Source organism: Anomaloglossus baeobatrachus, chromosome 1, assembly GCF_048569485.1.
Source record: "Anomaloglossus baeobatrachus isolate aAnoBae1 chromosome 1, aAnoBae1.hap1, whole genome shotgun sequence".
Taxonomy (NCBI): Eukaryota; Metazoa; Chordata; class Amphibia; order Anura; family Aromobatidae; genus Anomaloglossus; species Anomaloglossus baeobatrachus.
Window position 1 is genome coordinate 220,138,060 of NC_134353.1, and position 19,493 is coordinate 220,157,552.

The 19,493-nt window shown below is 47.9% G+C and overlaps 2 protein-coding genes across 5 annotated transcripts in view; one reads left to right on the forward strand and one right to left on the reverse strand.

Annotated features, from left to right (window-relative positions):
• Window positions 1-6,284, reverse strand: part of USP38 (ubiquitin specific peptidase 38) — an 85,051-nt gene extending 78,767 nt beyond the window's left edge. The window contains exon 1 of the mRNA XM_075348191.1: window positions 6,122-6,284. Within this exon, the coding sequence (XP_075204306.1) occupies window positions 6,122-6,149 (28 nt within the window). The 5' untranslated portion in view covers window positions 6,150-6,284. The remainder of the gene's footprint in view (window positions 1-6,121) is intronic.
• Window positions 6,285-10,877: 4,593 nt separating this feature from the next.
• Window positions 10,878-18,432, forward strand: LOC142310639 (uncharacterized). Of its 4 annotated transcripts, none has more exons than XR_012754202.1 (4): window positions 10,878-14,664; window positions 14,974-15,082; window positions 16,080-16,225; window positions 16,954-18,432. XR_012754202.1 is itself a non-coding variant. In XM_075348216.1 (2 exons), the coding sequence occupies exons 1-2, from the start codon at window positions 15,380-15,382 to the stop codon at window positions 17,179-17,181; spliced, it is 1,074 nt and encodes a 357-aa protein (XP_075204331.1). In that variant the 5' UTR covers window positions 15,321-15,379; the 3' UTR covers window positions 17,182-18,432. The 4 variants fall into 4 exon arrangements, 1 of the variants encoding a protein (XP_075204331.1); XR_012754203.1 differs by having other exon boundaries at window positions 10,878-14,414; window positions 14,515-15,082; XR_012754198.1 differs by having other exon boundaries at window positions 10,878-15,082.
• The last annotated feature ends 1,061 nt before the right edge of the window (window positions 18,433-19,493 follow it).

Sequence of the window (19,493 nt, forward strand, 5' to 3'; positions counted from 1 at the left end):
AGGCCCTGTGCGCACTGGAAAACGGAATTTTCTTAAGAAAATTCCGCAGGGTCTGAAAGATTACTGCACCCGCGGTAAAAAAACGCGGCAAACCGCACCTGAAAACCGCATGCGGTTTTCTGCGGTTTTACCACGGTATTGCCGCGGGTTGGTACATGTGTTTTAATGCATTCAATGCAATAAAGGACATTGAAGAAAAAAAAAATAAGTAATTTCCTTCTATGATAGATAGTAGATACAGTAGATAAATAAATAGATAAATAGACAGAGAGAAGAATAGATAGATAGATAGATAGATAGATAGATAGATAGATAACAGATCAATCAACAATCGACACGCTGCATTTCTCCCGGAGGTAGTGTATTCACATCACCGTCCGTGAGAAATGACCTGTGGTTACCTCCGCAGTCTGTCTCGTTGCGAGGCTGCATTCTGTACAGTGTCAGTCGCTGCTGGATGCAAGCGATGTGGGACATCGCTGTGGATTACGCCGGAGCAGGGTTAATGCCCCCCCCCCCCCAGGGTGTTAATAAAATGGTGAAAGAGGGGGCTTTTTTTGTGTTTTAATTTAAAATAAAGGATTTTTCGGTGTTTGTATTTATTGACTTTACTTACAGGTTAATCATGAAAGCTGTCTCATAGACGCTGCATGATTAAGCCTGGACTTAGTGGTGGCGATGCACTGCCATTAACTCACCATTACCCTGACTGCCACAGCATCACGGCAACAGGAAGAGCCGGGACACTCCGGGACCGCCGCATAATGGATGTGACAGCCCCGGGACAGCTGCGGGCTTATATTCTCGGCTGCGGGAGGGGGGGCATTAACCCTGGCCCTTGCCCTCCCCAGCCTGAGAATACCAGGCTGCTGCTGTGTGTTTACCCGGCTGGACGGTAAAAATACGACGGAGCCCACGTGTTTTTTTTTTATATGTCCGTTTGAGTTCTATGTGTATTTTATGTCTGTGTCTGTGTGTGAGTGTGATATGTGCGTGTTTACTCTCTGCTCCGCTTCCTCTTCCTGTCATAATGACATCACTTCCCTGCAAACCACAGGCAGTGCTGAACATTATGTCCCGAAACCACGAAATACCGCAGGGAATAAGGCAGGAAAACGCAATGAACCGCACAGAATTTGCTGCCTGCATTATTCCCTGCGGGATTTCCCGATTACATTGCAGTCAATGGAGTGAAATGCCGCAGCGATGTGCGGAAAAGAAGTGACATGCAATTGTTTTTGATGTGGCAGCAAAAAATGCAGCTGTCAAAATCCGCATAGTGCGCAGTTTTTTTTTCCCATAGGTTTTGCTGGTGAATCACTGCAGAGATGTTATGAACATAACATGCTGCGAAACATGGAGCTAAACCGCAGGAAATCCACGGCAAAAACCGGCAAGTGCGCAAGAGGCCTTAGGGTAACCAAACACTCCGAGTTCAACAGACCAGTCATTGGCCCTCCATTCACTGACATGGAATATGCCTGTGGCACGTCACTGTATTGAGAGTCCACACTGGAGGCAGGATATACATAATATGAGCAATGCTAACTTAGGCCGCAGTCCATCGGCTCGGTGATCATGGGACAACGAGCAGCTACGTGACCTGAACTGTGACACCTCCAGCAAATCACGTCATTAGTTGGGTCGTTTGGAAACAACTAAGGTGCCACCTGGGTCTTTGGACGCCCTCCATATGTGACTATAATTCCCTTCTTTTGGGTGTCAGCCTCTCTTTGGGAACCCCAGTATAGAGAAGCTACAGCCCCTTGTCCACTAAGCCCACCAGATCATCAGCATTCTGGAGATCTCCATGGGCAACCCAGAACTGACCCGCCTTTCGAAAACTGTCGGGAACGCCTCAACATCATCATCTGGTGTCATTGCTTCCAAGGCTCTCATAGTCTTTCGAAAGTGTGAATCATTACCTTGACTCGGTGATATTGTGGCCTCCCTGGGTGGAGTGAAGCCAGGAATGTCATATGCTGCTTTTGGTTTCCTTGCTGCAGCTGCATCTGTTGCTCCTGCACCTACGGTAGAACCGTTTCAACAAGTTTACTGGTTTCCTGGTGGGCTTTCTGTTGCTATTATTGTTGCTGTTCCTGAAACTGCTACTGCTGTTGAAAGTTAGCTTGCAGCAGCTACTCTATAGCTCCTCACTGTTGTCTGCTTTCAGTCCAACTGCCGCTTTTACCCACGCGAATTCCAAATGACATTCAAATGTGTCCTTCAGGATTCCTGCCCGCATTCTCCACCAACTGTAGAGATTCAACTTGCTCGGTGACATTGAGGAAAGCAAGGGAGGCGACTTTATACAAAACTTCCAGGCTGCTTTATTGTGTCTTCATACAGCAAGCCACATACTAGGAAAATAAACAGCCCTTCTGTGCAGGAAAACAAGATCCACAGCAAAGGCACTACAATGTTAATCCAGCACACAAGTCCAAGCATGGAGCATCAGAAAGGCCTTCTTACCTCCACATACAGAAAGCTAATGAATGCACCTGGGATTTCTTATGTCCATCATACCACGCTGGGGTGGGGATATGAGAGCAGCCAGTTCCACCCATCTCTAAACCTGGCCCTTGTTGGCCCTATGAACCCTCTCAGCACTATACGTACTGGAGCTGGCTTCCATGCATTCATCACAGAGAATAACAACCTCTGTGACACATATCTCCTCTATATGACGTGTCTGGCTGCCATCTCACTATATATTTACAGGGTTAGAACAATTACAGCGATACCAATGTAACGTGCGTGTACGCACATACACGCTAATTATATATATATATATATATATACATATATATACATACATATATATATATACACATATATATATACACACACACCTATTTATTTTTTTTTAAATACCATTTCATAGCAATTAGAATTTTTCCTGGTGTACAGTACATCATATAGTAAAATCAATAATGTAGTTAAAAATTATAACTTATCCTGCAAAAACCAAGCCCTATGGCCATATTAATGGAACATAATAAATGGTTGTGGTTCTTGGAAAAAGGGGGATGAAAAAAAACCCCAAAACAAATAAAAACAATGGCTGAAAAGCAGAAAAAAAAATACCGTAATTGCCAGCTCTTGAAGAAGTTAAAGTTCGTGAACCCCAAAACTTTTCTCCCTGCACTGTGGGTAAGCATTTACACTAAGATTATTGCGGATGAACATTCTTGCATTATCGGTGCAGTGGTTTCTTATCATATCACTCTTCACAAGAGATCAATGCAGAAATCCAGGGAAGGACAAAAGGGTTCACTTACTTTTTCTTTAATGGTCCCTATGTGGGGTCAGCTATGCTCTTGCACCGCACTGTCACATAGTACGAGTTGAGCAATGAATGTGACACTGCAAAAGTGACGAGATGAAAAACATGATCATGTAGGCACCGGGCCAAAATATAGAAATAGACCCTGAAGGTGCGTACTGTGTGAAGCGTGGTCTCCATACACAGATCTGCCTGAGCGGTCAGCAGTCCTGTATACGGAGAAAATAACACACCAAGACCCTTATCCCTGCTGAGTATATAGTGCTAGCATATTCAGTAGTGATGTAAGCACGCTAATCACTGGCATTATGAACAAGTTACATTTCGCCTCCTGGAAACCAATAAGATGCCACCTTCCATGGCTGACAGCTATTCCTGGGCCTTGTTCACATGCACGCTCGGTTAGGCTGGGCACGCATGTGTCTTCATTGAGGGATAAGCCACTGCCAGACGCCTCTGGCGACATCGCTCCAAAACAAAACCATCAGACAGTAAAATCCTGCCCTTCACCCCCCACCCGATGTGTTTCAGGCCTGAAACACACATCTGTGAAAAAACACGCACATGTGTTACGTCCATCTTTTGGGTCCGTGTCCCGTTTTTGTGTCCGTTTTTATGGTCCGTGTGGCATCTGTGTGAACTGCGTATGCTAGCCGTGTGTGCGTGTGGAATGTCCGTGTGTGCATGTGAAACTTAACTGACGTGTGTGTGTGTTGTCCGTGTGTGATGTAAAATGTAGTTGCTACATACCCGCAGACAGCGACGCGCGCTGAGAATGAACTCGGGTGAACTTCACCCGACTTCATTGTCATACGGCGGCTCTGTCTGTGTCGCGTACTGATTAGCGGTCACTCGTGAAGGACTCACCGGTGACCGCTAATCCCCTGAGTGACTGAAGTGAGCTGCGCGATTAGCGCTGCCGCCACTCAGGTTACCCGCGGCCAGCTGGATCCTCCCCCAGTGACCGCAACTCACCTGTGACTTCATCGCTGTCACTTGGGCGACTTGCTGTCACAGGCGGAGGATCCAGCGGTCGCCGCGAGTAAACTGAGTGACAGCTCAGCTGATCGCATGGCTCACCTCAGTTGCTGCGTGGAGGTGACAGGAGCGGCGGTGTTCTTCTGCAGCTCCTGTCACCTTCATGTAGCAGAGCTGGAAGCAACGCGGGACCTCCGTGGATTACGCCGGACATGGATGGGTATTTGGGGCATAATAAATTGGTGAACGCGGGTTTTTTGTAGTGTTTATTATTTCAAATAAAGGATTTTTTCACTGTGTGTGTTTATTTACTGTAACTTACAGATTAATCATTGGGGGTTTCTCATAGACGCCTGCAATGATTAATCTAGGACTTATTGGCAGCTATGGGCTGCCAATAACTCCTTATTACCCCGATTGCCAACGCACCAGGGCAAATCGGGAAGAGCCGGGTACAGTCTCAAAACTGTCGCATCTATTGTATGCGGCAATTCCGGGCGGCTGCTGGCTGATATTGTTAGGCTGGGGGGCTCCCCTTAACGTGGAGCTCCCCATCCTGAGAATACCAGCCTTCAGCTGTGTGACTTTACCCTGGCTGGTATCAAAATGGGGGGGGAACGCAGGTCGTTTTTTTTAAATTATTTATTTTTTTTACTGCACAGTCTAGACCCGCCCACCGGCGGCTGTGATTGGTTGCAGTGAGATAGCTGTCACTCAGCGTGGGGGCGTGTCTCACTGCAACCAATCATAGGCGCCGGTGGGCGGGGAAAGCAGGGAATACGAGATTGAATAATGAGCAGCCGGCTTTTTCAAAATAGTAAAAGCCGCCGGAGTTTATTGAACAGCCGTGCAGCGCCGCGCCGGTGATCAGGCAACGGTGAGTATGAGAGAGGGGGAGACTGACTGACAGACTGTGAGAGAGGGACAGAGAGACCGACCGACGGACTGAGGGAGATTGACCGACATAGACAGAAAAAGAAAGAATGCCCGACATCACTAGAAAAAAAAGCACAAAACGTACACGAAGCATACAGAGATGCCTCCATGTCACGATATTGTGCGCACATAACCATTGACTTTCATGTGGTCCGTGTGTGCGTGTTCCATGCTGAAAACGGAAACACATACGGATCACGGACATGGACACACGGACCTTATGGAATCACGCACGTGTGACCTCAAACATAGATTAACATTGGTGCATGTTTGTCCGTGTCTCCGGTACATACGGAAACGCAACAAACACGCACGTGTTTAACGGATGTGCGTTTCAGGCCTCAGAGAAGCATAGACTGACCCCTACACAGAAGATACTGGGGTCGGTCATTATGAGCAGCTGCTGAGCCTTTCCTCAGTGTGTGAGAGGGCATTAAAGGGGCTGTCCACAAGAAGATGCAGAGAAAAAAAAAACAAAACCTAGACTTTGCTCCTGGAGCAAAGCTCAACTGAAACCTGCGACCCCCACCAGTCTCCAGCCATAATGTGTCAGGACCACCGCCGCCTGATGGGGTAGTGAGGGGGGACATTATAGGGCTTGCACCAGGACAGTGCAGATTGGGGTGTATCTATCACCTCGGGGCCGCACAGCAGTGGACAAGCCCTTTAAGGCTGGTGTTATGAGACTATCCGGGACAGCCCCGGATCCGCACACTGGGGTAATGCAGGCCACAGCCAGGCCTGAGCCCGGAGAGCGGCCACTGAGCTCCGCTCCTCACACCGAGCTCTGCTGCCATCTCTCCCAGAGGTGCTCACACTTCCTCCTCACAATGCCAGGCAGCACAGCAGGAGGCCATCGCCCAGTGACCACACAAGCCCCGGCGGTGACTACTGCTCTCTCCCGGCAGCCGTTACTCTCACCTGTCACTGGCACGGCAGGCCGGTACATTCAGCATCGGTCGGCGCTGACGGTCACAGCGAAGCACAAGTCTCGCAGCTCCGATATCTGTTACAGGTAATCGCCTCTAGTCACTGGCCGTACACACAGCGCCGCCATATTGTGCGGTAAGTCTCATACCGGGGAAGGACCTTCTGACGTCAGACGGTCAGGTGACACCCTCAAGTCATGTGACTGTGAGCAGTCAGTGAGGGAGCACAGCTCAGCTGAGACCAGTACGGGTTCGGAAGCCTGAGCTCACTGGATGGAATGAAGGCGGCAGAGGACTGAGAGGAAAACCAGAGCTAATCAGATAGAGGTGCACGGGGAGAGCAGTGTAGGGGCACTGGGGTATTCTAGGGTGTGTGTGTGGGGGGCACTGGGGTATTCTAGGGGGTGTGTGTGGGGGGCACTGGGGTATTCTAGGGGGTGTGTGGGGTGCACTGGGGTATTCTAGGGTGTATGTGGGGTGCACTGTGGTATTGTGGGGGGTGCACTGGGGTATTGTAAGGGGTGTGTGTGTATGTGGGGGGTGCACTGGGGTATTGTAAGGGGTGTGTGTGTATGTGGGGGGTGCACTGGGGTATTGTAAGGGGTGTGTGTGTGTGTGGGGGGGGGGGTGCACTGGGGTATTGTAAGGGTGTGTGTGTGTGGGGGGGGGGGTGCACTGGGGTATTGTAATGGGGGTGTGTGTGTGGGGGGGGGGTGCACTGGGGTATTGTAATGGGGTGTGTGTGTGTGGGGGGGGTGCACTGGGGTATTGTAATGGGGTGTGTGTGTGTGTGGGGGGGGTGCACTGGGGTATTGTAATGGGGTGTGTGTGTGTGTGGGGGGGGGGTGCACTGGGGTATTGTAATGGGGTGTGTGTGTGGGGGGGTGCACTGGGGTATTGTAAGGGGGTGGGGGTGTGTGTGTGTGTGTGGGGGGTGCACTGGGGTATTGTAAGGGGGTGTGTGTGTGTGTGGGGGGGTGCACTGGGGTATTGTAAGGGGGGGGTGCGTGTGTGGGGGGGTGCACTGGGGTATTGTAAGGGGGGGGTGCGTGTGTGGGGGGGTGCACTGGGGTATTGTAAGGGGGGGGTGCGTGTGTGGGGGGGTGCACTGGGGTATTGTAAGGGGGGGTGCGTGTGTGGGGGGGGGTGCACTGGGGTATTGTAAGAGGGGTGTGTGTGTGTGTGTGTGGGGTGCACTGGGGTATTGTAAGAGGGGGTGTGTGTGTGTGTGTGTGGGGTGCACTGGGGTATTGTAAGAGGGGTGTGTGTGTGTGTGTGTGTGGGGTGCACTGGGGTATTGTAAGAGGGTGTGTGTGTGTGTGTGTGGGGCGCACTGGGGTATTGTAAGAGGGTGTGTGTGTGTGTGTGTGTGTGGTGTGCACTGGGGTATTGTAAGAGGGTGTGTGTGTGTGTGTGGTGTGCACTGGGGTATTGTAAGAGGGTGTGTGTGTGGGGGGGGTGCACTGGGGTATTGTAAGAGGGGGTGTGTGTGTGTGTGAGGGGTGCACAGGGGTATTGTAAGAGGGGGTGTGTGTGTGGGGGGTGCACTGGGGTATTGTAAGGGGGGGGTGTGTGTGGTGCACTGGGGTATTGTAAGAGGGGGGGTGTGTGTGTGGTGCACTGGGGTATTGTAAGAGGGGGGGGTGTGTGTGGGGGGTGCACTGGGGTATTGTAAGGGGGGGTGTGTGTGGTGCACTGGGGTATTGTAAGGGGGGGGTGTGTGTGTGGTGCACTGGGGTATTGTAAGGGGGGTGTGTGTGTGTGGTGCACTGGGGTATTGTAAGGGGGGGGGTGTGTGTGGGGTGCACTGGGGTATTGTAAGGGGGGGGTGTGTGTGGGGTGGTGCACTGGGGTATTGTAAGGGGGGGGGTGTGTGTGGTGCACTGGGGTATTGTAAGGGGGGGGGGTGTGTGGTGCACTGGGGTATTGTAGGGTGTGTGTGTGTGTGGGGTGCACTGGGGTATTGTAGGGTGTGTGTGTGGGCTGCACTGGGGTATTGTATTGTGTGTGTGTGTGTGTGTGTGTGGTGCACTGGGGTATTGTAGGGGGTGTGTGTGTGTGTGGTGCACTGGGGTATTGTAGGGGGTGTGTGTGTGTGTGGTGCACTGGGGTATTGTAGGGGGTGTGTGTGTGTGGGCTGCACTGGGGTATTGTAGGGGGTGTGTGTGTGTGGGCTGCACTGGGGTATTGTAGGGGGTGTGTGTGTGTGGGCTGCACTGGGGTATTGTAGGGGGTGTGTGTGTGTGTGTGTGTGTGGGCTGCACTGGGGTATTGTAGGGTGTGTGTGTGTGTGTGTGTGTGGGGGGTGCACTGGGGTACTATAGGGTGCATATGTTTGGGACAGGAGTTAGTGGGCGTGACCATCTTATTGCTGTTGCCTGCCATTTCCATGTGCTATCGCGAACCGGCTGCTTATTGGTTGTCGTACCAGGCACCGGCCACTTTACATAGTTACTGGGAGTGACTGGTTTAGTGGGCGTGGCCTGGCTTGCTAAGCGCATTATTTTCCCATTTTGTTCTGTAATTCTAGTAGTCGATTTCATTTCACTATTCTGTTATTTTTGTTTATGATATATATCTGCCTGAAAATAAATATACAGTACAATAAATATACAAACAATTGTTTCTATAGCCATAAACAGTAATGCAAGTCGGCCACGCACAGCCCCTGATACAACAACTAAGTGGTTTGTGATGGTGCCTGGCCACGCCCACTAATGTCTCCTGTCCCCAATGCTGTAAGCATGCTCCATGTGGGGTGCACTGCAGGCACATGGGGGAACTGTAGCAAGAGGTACATGGTAACATTGTGGTGCCTTTGATCCCAGAAAGGCACTTGGGAAATGTTGGGATTCCAAAATATCATAAGTAAATATCTTAATTAAAACTTTTTTTTTAACAATAAAAAAAAGTCCACTTTAGTTTTTTTAATTGGTTGTTACCTTTCAATAAAAGTTTTTCTTACCCCTGCCCTATTCCCTCGCTTAGGCTATGTTGTCACATCGACAAAGCTTGAACCAATAATTGTCCTCATGTCATCTACATCAGCAGAGCCACTGAGCTCAGTGATTGGCTGCAGCAATGTCGACAAGATGTCAGCCCTGCAGTCTAAGGGCTCATGCGCACTTTGCTTATTTTTTTGCGTTTCTGCAGCGTTTTGAGCAGCAGCGTCACATTGTCAAAATGCATGTGTTCTGGTTCCCCAGCAAAGTCTATGAGAATCATGCAAAATCTGTGCGCACGATGCTTTTTTAAACGCAGCGTTTTGATTGTCAAAAATTTGGCAAAATCTCTGCGTTTAGAAAAGCAGCACGTCACTTCTTTTGAGCGTTTTGGCAGCGTCACCCATTAAAATGAATGAGTTGTAGAAAAACGCTGCCAAAATGTTAAGCAGTGCGTTTGCACCAGGGCTGTGGAGTCGGTAAGCCAAACCTTCTACTCCGACTCCTCAATTTCCCTTGCACCGACTCGAATTCCACGACTCAGACTCCGACTCCCACATATATTGCTTATAGTAAAGTGAAAAATTTATTGTAGTACAATGTGAACATCAGAGATTTAATCATTTTTATGATACAATAATCAAGATATTTAGATGGAACATAAAATATATTTATTGGAATACAACTTTAGAACACAAAAAACTGTAATAAATTGTAAATATGTAATACACTATGTAATATACAGTAGATTACATATATATCTTGTGTGTGTATGCATATATACATCAGATCCTCCTTCATACATGACCTCAAATTTGACCTGATAATTTTAAGGCTTGAGAACAACCTCTCTACAGTAACTTGGGTTGGAGGCAAAGCCGTAACCACATGTGCAACATCTCTAACAATTTCTGGGTATAAAGGAATTGCCTCATGCAGTCAGTTTTGATGAACAGTTGAATTTTTCTATTTCTTTGAGAGCAAGTGAAAGATTTTACTGAAATCTGGTCAATCTGCTTGCTATATATGACGGAGTGAAATCTTTTTCCTTGTGGCAACGCTTTGCCTGCTCCATGTCATCCAAATACTTGTCAAAGTTAAACTCCTCATCTGATTAGGATGAAGATATGGCAGCAGTAGCACGGTCAGGCCCCAAGTCCTCTTGCACCTGGCAGTCCTGTAGCTGCTCATCCTAACTGCTACCTCACTCAAAGCTTCTTTTCCTTTAGTAAGCTGTTGATCATCAAGCAGTATATGATGACTTGGGTCCACATAAACAGCTGCCAGAAGACTTTTATTTTCCAATAGCTGTGTCTCTCTCCGTTTCATTGAAGCAGAAATGCCATCTGCGATTAAACCTCCTCTTTGGGACAGGCAAAATAGCAAGTTCTTCCACTCCCTTATGAAAATGCCAGGAGTTAAATCCTCAGCTTGTAATTTTTTAGTCATGGTAAATGGGTGATTAAGCAATTCCTTCAATTCAGCCACCTGTGTCCATTGACCTTCATTTAAGGTTACCTGAGGGTTCACCATATCTATAAGAAACGATTTTAGTTCAAGCAATCACTCAATCATTAAATAAGTGCTACCCCACCGAGTGGCTTGATCAACAATTGCACGTTTCCCAGCACGTCTCTTCAAGATGGAATCAATTTAGGGGTTCTGGTGGCAGTAACCAATTTCCTCACTTTTCCAATCAGATTTCCAGCATGTTCCTCTTGCAGACTATCTCTTATTGCCAGCTGCAGCATGTGCACAACACAGCGCATGTGATGAATATGAAAGTGTTTTGAAGCAGCTTCAACAAGATTATCTAATTCTAAAGTATCATTTTGCTGTTCTGTTGTAATATCTGCTTGTTCCTCAGTTACATGAACAGCACTGTGGCCTTTCATCTCACACATACTGAATCCTAAATTTTCTTCTAGCTCTTGCTCATTACGCTCATTCATCAGTTTAATTTTACTTATCATGTTTGAAGCATTGTCCGTTACAATAGCAAGAACCTGTTTTTTTTGAGTTCGTAATCTTGCAGAACTTTTTCCACTAAGGCCTGGAGAAACTGGCTGCTGTGATGAGCTTTAGTATCTTTTACTGCCAGTGTCATGGTAACAATTTCTTTCTTGTCACAAACATATCGAACATTGGCAAAATAATTCAGTGAAATGCAGTGACTCTGGGCATCTCAGCAAAGGCAATGGGTTTCAAGATATGACATTCAGACACATCGTTTTGTGAGGATAAGTTTTTGGGCTCAAAAATGGATCCTCACAAAGAATGAGCATGTCAGTTTGTGTGGCGTTTTTCTAATCTGCTTTTGCTGCTATTGAAAACATTATCTATGAGCTCAAAAACCTTTCAGGTGATGCGGTTTTTTAAAAAGCTGATCTGCTTTTACAGTTGACAAAGGTATCCTCAAAATACTCAGCAAAAATGCTGTGTTTGAATGTAGCCTTAGATCAGGAATAGAACAGCCATTTATAGGACATTTCATAACTTTCCCAAATTCCTATGAAAAAATATTCAGCACATTCTGCATTGATCTACTGTACACAATTTATTATATATTTTAGGAGTCGGAGTTGGTCCATTTTATACCGACTCCACCAAAATGAGCACCGACTCCGACTCTCCGGCTCCGACTCCACAGCCCTGGTTCACACTGTGGCGGCTTCTCCTCTTGTGAAAATGCCGGCCGCTCATTAATCCATCTCGTATTCCCTGCTTCCCCCACCCACCGGCACCTATGATTGGTTGCAGACAGACACGCCCCCACGCTGAGTGACCACTGTCTCACTGCAACCAATCATAGCCACCGGTGGGCGTGTCTATATCGAGCAGTTAAAAAATAAATAATTAAAAAAAAAAACAACGTGCAGTACGCCCCAATTTGAATACCAGCCAGGGTAAGACCACACGGCTGAAGGCTGGTATTCTCAGGATGGGGAGCTCCTTGTTATGGGGAGCCCCCCAGCTTAACAATATCAGCCAGCAGCCGTCCGGAATTGCCGCATCCATTAGATGCGACGGTCCCGGGACTCTACCCGGCTCATCCTGAATTGCCCTGGTGTGGTGATTAAACGGGGGTAATAAGGAGTTAATGGCTGGCAGGTGTCTCCCCGAGATACCTTCCATGATTAACCTGTAAGTTAAAGAAAATAAACACACACATCCAAAAAATCCTTTATTTGTAATGGAAGACAAAAAAACACCCTCTTTCACCACTTTATTAACCCCTCAAAAACACCTCCAGGTCCGACGTAATCCACGCAAGGTCCCACGACGCTTTCAGCTCTGCTACATCGGAAGCTGACAGGAGCGGCAGTAGAACACCGCTACTCCTGTGAGCTCCATGCAGCAACTGAAGTGATCACGGAGATCACGTGGGAAGGGGGCGTGTAGTGATGCACGCCCCCTCTCCCAGCTTGGTCCCGAGTGGCGGGGCGTGGCTAAGGGGCTGACGAGTCTCCCGGACCACGTGGGGCCCTCGGGCCGGGCAGTGCGGCATGACGTATAGGCGTCACATCATACTGTGATCGCCATTGGCAGAGCTATCTGTCAATATACTTGGCACTAATAGTATGAGAGATATTGAGGTCACGTGATAAACTTCCGGGATAGCGGGCACTAGAGAAATACAACTTCCCTTAAGTATCACACTCTCTGTGTCCCGGAAGTGTCCGCAACCGGCTGTTTTTGGGCTACGACTATGATTTCCGGTGCGGTGGTTACTATGGAAATGTGTCTTCTATCACTGCACGGAACTCTGTAGAATGGCATAGCAGTTAATTTAGTACATATGTCACTTCCGGTTTCGGCCGATCTGACCGCACACCTGCATCATATGATGCTATTACAGGAGGGTTTTTAAAGGGACCTCAGAGTCTTGATTCACCACTTAGGCTCCCCACCTTGAAAAAGCTAAACCCACCCACGAAACGCGCGTTGGATGGAGATCCTGGGCGTTTTTTAGGGACACCACTTGGTCCAGGGACTGCATAGGGTTACTGGCACCTTTGGCGCACTGTGGACCTTTTGATCCTGCACTTGCACTTTAGGTAAGCGAAATATACCCCATCTGTGCCTTGTTACAATAGTCACTCTATTTTACTCACCATGTAACTTAAGATATACAATTGATTTTTATTGGTGCCTTCTTTACTAGTCACCACGGCCTCTCCCTGCCTTGCTGGAGATGCTGTGACGACTGTATCGTACTGCAATCCTATATTGTCCCTGTTCACACTCTCCTTACCTTTTGTAGTCCTGACTAAAGATTTTGGTCAGTCCTTATTCCATCTATTTCCCATTCCATTATTGGTAGAACCTATATACAATATTTGGGCTGTTATCTGTCATGACAATGTGACTACCACCTGTTTTCCCTATTTACTTGGTAGTATACCTCTTTTTAATTTGTCTTCTTGTGTCTGTTTCAATAAAGTATATATTTTGCACTTTACTCTCTCCTCCTGTGTTTGATTAGTACTATGAGTAGTGCTGACACCCCTCCCATCTATTTTGGTGGGTATGGTGTCTATACAAATGGCTCTTAAATTGAGACATGTGTTAATAATTTGTGTTTCTGTGCTTCTCACAGATTGTTCTCAATTGAGCATGGACTTCCGCGCTCGAGACCGGGCATGGTCTTTACATTTTGATACCGTTCTGAATGACCACAACAAGAACGTCACCAGTGATGCTACTTCTTCTAATTGTGATACATTGATTTTTAAATATAAGTTGTTGAAGAGGAGACTAAGAATTTGTTGGAATCGTGCTTTATTGGTTAAATACCTTGACAGAGACATGGTCCCCCGCGGACTGCGGGTCCAGATATTCCCATCCTTTCCGGTGGAAGACGCTTCCTTCCGTGAGAGTTGGGAGTCTCTGGCCCAAACATGTTCCCTGGGATTCCTGTCTCTGTTAAGGGATCATAATACTACATCCCTTACCACTATGGAGGCTGAATTGGAGGAGCTTGAAAATACTATCAAAAACAACTGCCCCACTGATACTGTCACTAGGATGGAAGCGGAAATAGAAAAAGAACTTTCTAAATTGGAAAAGGAGATTTGTAGCCAGAAACTGAAGAAATTTAATAGAGATCTGGGTGATTATACCAGTTCCACAGTATATAGATGGCAGACCAGATCTAGGACGGGCCCTCGGGGGAGGAGCTTTTCTCGCGGGTAGTCCGCCTCCTTAACATCATTAACCTCGTTTGGAGATTCATCTGAGACCTCGGGTGGTGGCAACGAGGCAGAGTCAAGTGTTGGTGCTCGGGTCAAATTATCCCGTAACAGGCAGACTGTTAAGCAAGGGGGAAAAAATAGGCTTCAGGTGATTAATCTATCTGCTTATACACTCTCTAATGATCAGCTGGATGTGTTGTCAAGAGGCCTAACATTTTCCCCAACCAACAATTTTGACTTTTTCATAGCCCTAAAAGATACCCATTTATTTGCACGCAAGCTCATTCTGAAGAGGTTACATCACAGACGAGAGACCAGGGGGTTGGACGGTCCGGAGGAAAGGGAGGCACTACGTGTTCTGGAGGATCTGCTCCTTGAACAGGCCGATGCTACAGCAGGTGTGTGCCCCCGATCACTATTGCCCAGATCCACAAGCTTTCCCCCCTTGTCTCTTTGCCCTGCCATTGAGGTCTTTACTCGTCTTGTGTCTGAGGAATTCAAGCAAATCCCAGTTAGGAGACAGAGAGATAATCTTACCCACAGACAGAGACGAGCATTAAACGAATTGAGTGACCTCCAAAATATTATAATAAAACCGGTAGACAAGGGGGGCAATATTGTGGTCTGGGCTGTGGATAATTATGAGCGGGAGGCTTATAGACAGCTGCGTGATAAGAACACTTATTCTAAGTTGTCTTTTAATCCAGCACAGTCCTTTTCGCTTGGTTTGTCAAAGATCTTGGAGGCGGCGTCGGAGATCGGTGTGATTACTAGCAAGATGGCATGGCAGAAGGGCTCTCCACCAAATACCCTAAGGTACCTACCTTTTACTTACTACCTAAAATCCATAAAGATGCTCTTAATCCTCCGGGGCGCCCCATCGTGTCCGGCATAGGGGGCATGTGTGACCCTATTTGTAAATTTATCGACTATCATCTAAAACCACTAGTGGAAACCCTGCCCTCATATGTCCGTGACACGACTGATGTGCTCCGGCGGATTGACGGCATCTTTATGGATAAAGACATGCTGATTGTTACGGCAGACGTGGAGAGCCTATACACCTGCATTTCACACTCAGATGGACTGGAGGCCACTCGCCTCTTCCTTGAGATGGGCGGTCGGGATGGCGAACTCAATAAATTTATCCTCAAGCTGCTCCACTTTGTCCTTACCCACAATTTCTTTATTTTTAAGGATCAGTTTTATCTACAGCAACGCGGCACTGCCATGGGGGCGGACTGTGCCCCCTCGTATGCCAACCTCTTCCTCGGTATGTGGGAGAGGTTGGTTTTTGGCGAGGGTGGTGGCAGACTTAGCTCCCATGTGCAGTGCTGGCTTAGATATATTGATGACGTTCTTTTCTTTTGGCAGGGCACGGTGGAGCAGCTCGATGAATTTATGGGGCACTTAAATTCCAATAATTTAAACATCAAACTGACTTACAAGCATAGCAGCAGGTGCATTGACTTTTTAGATATCAACATTGAGGTGGATCAGTCGTCAACCATACAAACTAGTGTTCATCGTAAATCCACCTCCGTCAATGCCCTGCTGCATGCGTCTTCTGCCCATACACCATCAACTATACGCGCCATCCCGACCGGCCAATTCCTGAGGACGAGGCGGATTTGTTCCTCCGATGCCGTCTTTGAGTCACAGTCGGCCGATCTTCGGGGCCGCTTTAGAGACCGAGGCTACAGCAATCGCTGTATCAGGAGAGGTTACTTACGGGCAAAGCGGACTCCACGTCAGCAATTGCTGAACTATATTCCTAAATATCAACAATCTGACCCTCCTGTTCGATTTATAGGTACCCATAATAGCCACTGGCAAACCGTGCGGGAAATTCTTAAGAAGCATTGGCCTGTTCTCCGATCAGATCCTATCTTGGCGGAACTACTCCCTCCTGGTCCTCTGATGACGGCCCGCCGATCTAAAAACCTTCGCGACATTCTGGTGAGAAGCCACTATGTCCCCCCAATATCTAACCCTTTCAGTACTCGTGGCCCCCTGATGGGCTGTTATCCATGTGGTCGCTGCTTGGCCTGCCCGAACATCCTCCGTGCCACCTCGTTTACCTCTTCCGATGGAACTAGAACTCTGAACATTCGGTGCCATATCACGTGTGCTACGACACACGTGATTTACTATGCCACCTGTCCGTGTTCCCTCGTGTACATCGGCCTCACCTCGCGTGAGTTGCGGGTGCGCACGAGGGAGCACGTAAGGGACATAAATGCTGCTAGAGATGCAACAGATATAACAATACTTAAAACGCTCCCTCGGCACTTTCGGAGATTCCATAACAGCAATCCATCTGGTTTAAAGGTACAGGGGATTGATGTTGTCCGTGGTGGGTCTCGCGGCGGCGACTTGAAGAAACGACTTGCCCAGGTGGAGGCCCGATGGATTACTGTCTTGGACACTTTAGTCCCTAAGGGACTTAATGAAAATATCAGTTTTGTGTCCTTTTTATAACTAGCGTACTGATTCCGCCATTATTCTTGTGTCTCCTCTTTGACATACCCCATGTTTTATATTTGTTGTGTTTTTAATATTAGTGTTGTTTTAATGCATCCTTTTCTGTTGTTACTACCGTGAGTATGTTTTGGCTCATAAGTGGTGATCACAGACTGGTGATTCCTGTCTTTGATAACTAATTTTTTCCTCCTTTTATACACTAGTTAATTTTTGGTGCGGATCGATCTCGTGATATGTTGAAACTCTATCCCATGTATCGGATGAAGACTTCTGACATCGCTACGTGGCAACTTGAAGATTGGGATGAAGATATTCCATTTCCTATAGAGCATGCATTGTTTTCTATCTATATGCATGTTCACGCTGCCTCTTTATTGTTTCTATTTTTGGTGCCTTCAACTTCGGGCATATACCTTTGTGTTGCCCCTTAGCTGGCGTTTTTATCTTAAAATCTCTTTAGCCTGTGCCCGGGACCCCCTACCTGGCTCTATTCCTAATATTATGGCTCCTATTTTATTACTGGGCAAATGGGTTGTAACATGGCGATCTAGTTGCCTTGATTTGTCCTGATGTGATGCCTTGGTCCTCTGCCTGCGCGTGAGACCGTGTGGCTGTGCGCTCCCGCTTTGTTTCCAGGGTTACGCGTCCCTTGGATCAGGCGGAAGCGCCGGCGTCGGAGATCACGTGGGAAGGGGGCGTGTAGTGATGCACGCCCCCTCTCCCAGCTTGGTCCCGAGTGGCGGGGCGTGGCTAAGGGGCTGACGAGTCTCCCGGACCACGTGGGGCCCTCGGGCCGGGCAGTGCGGCATGACATATAGGCGTCACATCATACTGTGATCGCCATTGGCAGAGCTATCTGTCAATATACTTGGCACTAATAGTATGAGAGATATTGAGGTCACGTGATAAACTTCCGGGATAGCGGGCACTAGAGAAATACAACTTCCCTTAAGTATCACACTCTCTGTGTCCCGGAAGTGTCCGCAACCGGCTGTTTTTGGGCTACGACTATGATTTCCGGTGCGGTGGTTACTATGGAAATGTGTCTTCTATCACTGCACGGAACTCTGTAGAATGGCATAGCAGTTAATTTAGTACATATGTCACTTCCGGTTTCGGCCGATCTGACCGCACACCTGCATCATATGATGCTATTAAAGGAGGGTTTTTAAAGGGACCTCAGAGTCTTGGTTCACCACTTAGGCTCCCCACCTTGAAAAAGCTAAACCCACCCGCGAAACGCGCGTTGGATGGAGATCCTGGGCGTTTTTTAGGGACACCACTTGGTCTAGGGACTGCATAGGGTTACTGGCACCTTTGGCGCACTGTGGACCTTTTGATCCTGCACTTGCACTTTAGGTAAGCGAAATATACCCCATCTGTGCCTTGTTACAATAGTCACTCTATTTTACTCACCATGTAACTTAAGATATACAATTGATTTTTATTGGTGCCTCCTTTACAAGTCACCACGGCCTCTCCCTGCCTTGCTGGAGATGCTGTGACGACTGTATCGTACTGCAATCCTATATTGTCCCTGTTCACACTCTCCTTACCTTTTGTAGTCCTGACTAAAGATTTTGGTCAGTCCTTATTCCATCTATTTCCCATTCCATTATTGGTAGAACCTATATACAATATTTGGGCTGTTATCTGTCATGACAATGTGACTACCACCTGTTTTCCCTATTTACTTGGTAGTATACCTCTTTTTAATTTGTCTTGTTGTGTCTGTTTCAATAAAGTATATATTTTGCACTTTACTCTCTCCTCCTGTGTTTGACTAGTACTATGAGTAGTGCTGACACCCCTCCCGTCTATTTTGGTGGGTATGGTGTCTATACAAATGGCTCTTAAATTGAGACATGTGTTAATAACTGAAGTGAGTTGCGCGATCAGCTTTGCTGTCAATGAGTTACTCGTGGCCACCGCTCTCAGGTGGAGGACTGCAGCTGTGGCCACGGGTCCCCTGAGTGATGGCACAGCTGATCGCGCGGCTCACTGCAGTCCCTCAGGGGATTTGCGATCACAGGTGAGTCCTTCACGTGTGACCGCAAATCAGGCTGCGACACAAAGAGAGAGCTACGCGATGTCAGTGAAATCGGGTGAAGCTCTGATGTCACTGCTGCGGACTCCTGTGTAGAGTTGAGCAACCCACCTAGAGTTCGCGTTCGGTTCGGTTCGCCAAACGGTGCCCCGTAGACGAACCATTCGTCGAACTCTCGAACCCCATAGGAAACAATGGGAGGCAATCACAAACACATAAAAACACATTATAAATGTACACATGCAGTTAATAAACATTGCCATAACACTTACCGGTACCCGCGATGCGTCCTGCACTCTGTCTCCCGCAGCTTTTCCATTGGATAATCGCTGCATCCTCTCGGTAACCAGCAGTGATGACAGGACCTATCGTGACGTCAAAATAGCATGTGACCAGTCACGTGTCTATTATCTCATTGGCCACAGACTGGTCACATGGCTTGGACGTCATGCTAGGTCCTGTCATTGCACTCTCCGGTACACGGTGCACGTTTCTGTATCGCAGTGTACCGGTGACATGCTCTGGCACACGGTCGTCTCCCCGTTCTGCTTCCCTTTTCCGTTATTGACTGGCTGACACGGCCGGTAAATAACTGAGATCACTGTTGCCATAGCAACGCGCCTGTTAGCGGTGACGTCACCGAGAATCATGTGATCGGAGCACCGTTGCTATGGCAACCCGTCTGTCAGGGGTGAC

Excerpts from the sequence above, each read along its gene's own strand:
- LOC142310639 (XM_075348216.1), top strand. The coding sequence starts at position 15,380 with ATGGGCGGTCGGGATGGCGAACTCAATAAATTTATCCTCAAGCTGCTC. Across the intron at positions 16,226-16,953 it reads AAAACCTTCGCGACATTCTG|TTAATTTTTGGTGCGGATCG; the intron begins GTGAGAAGCCAC and ends TTTATACACTAG.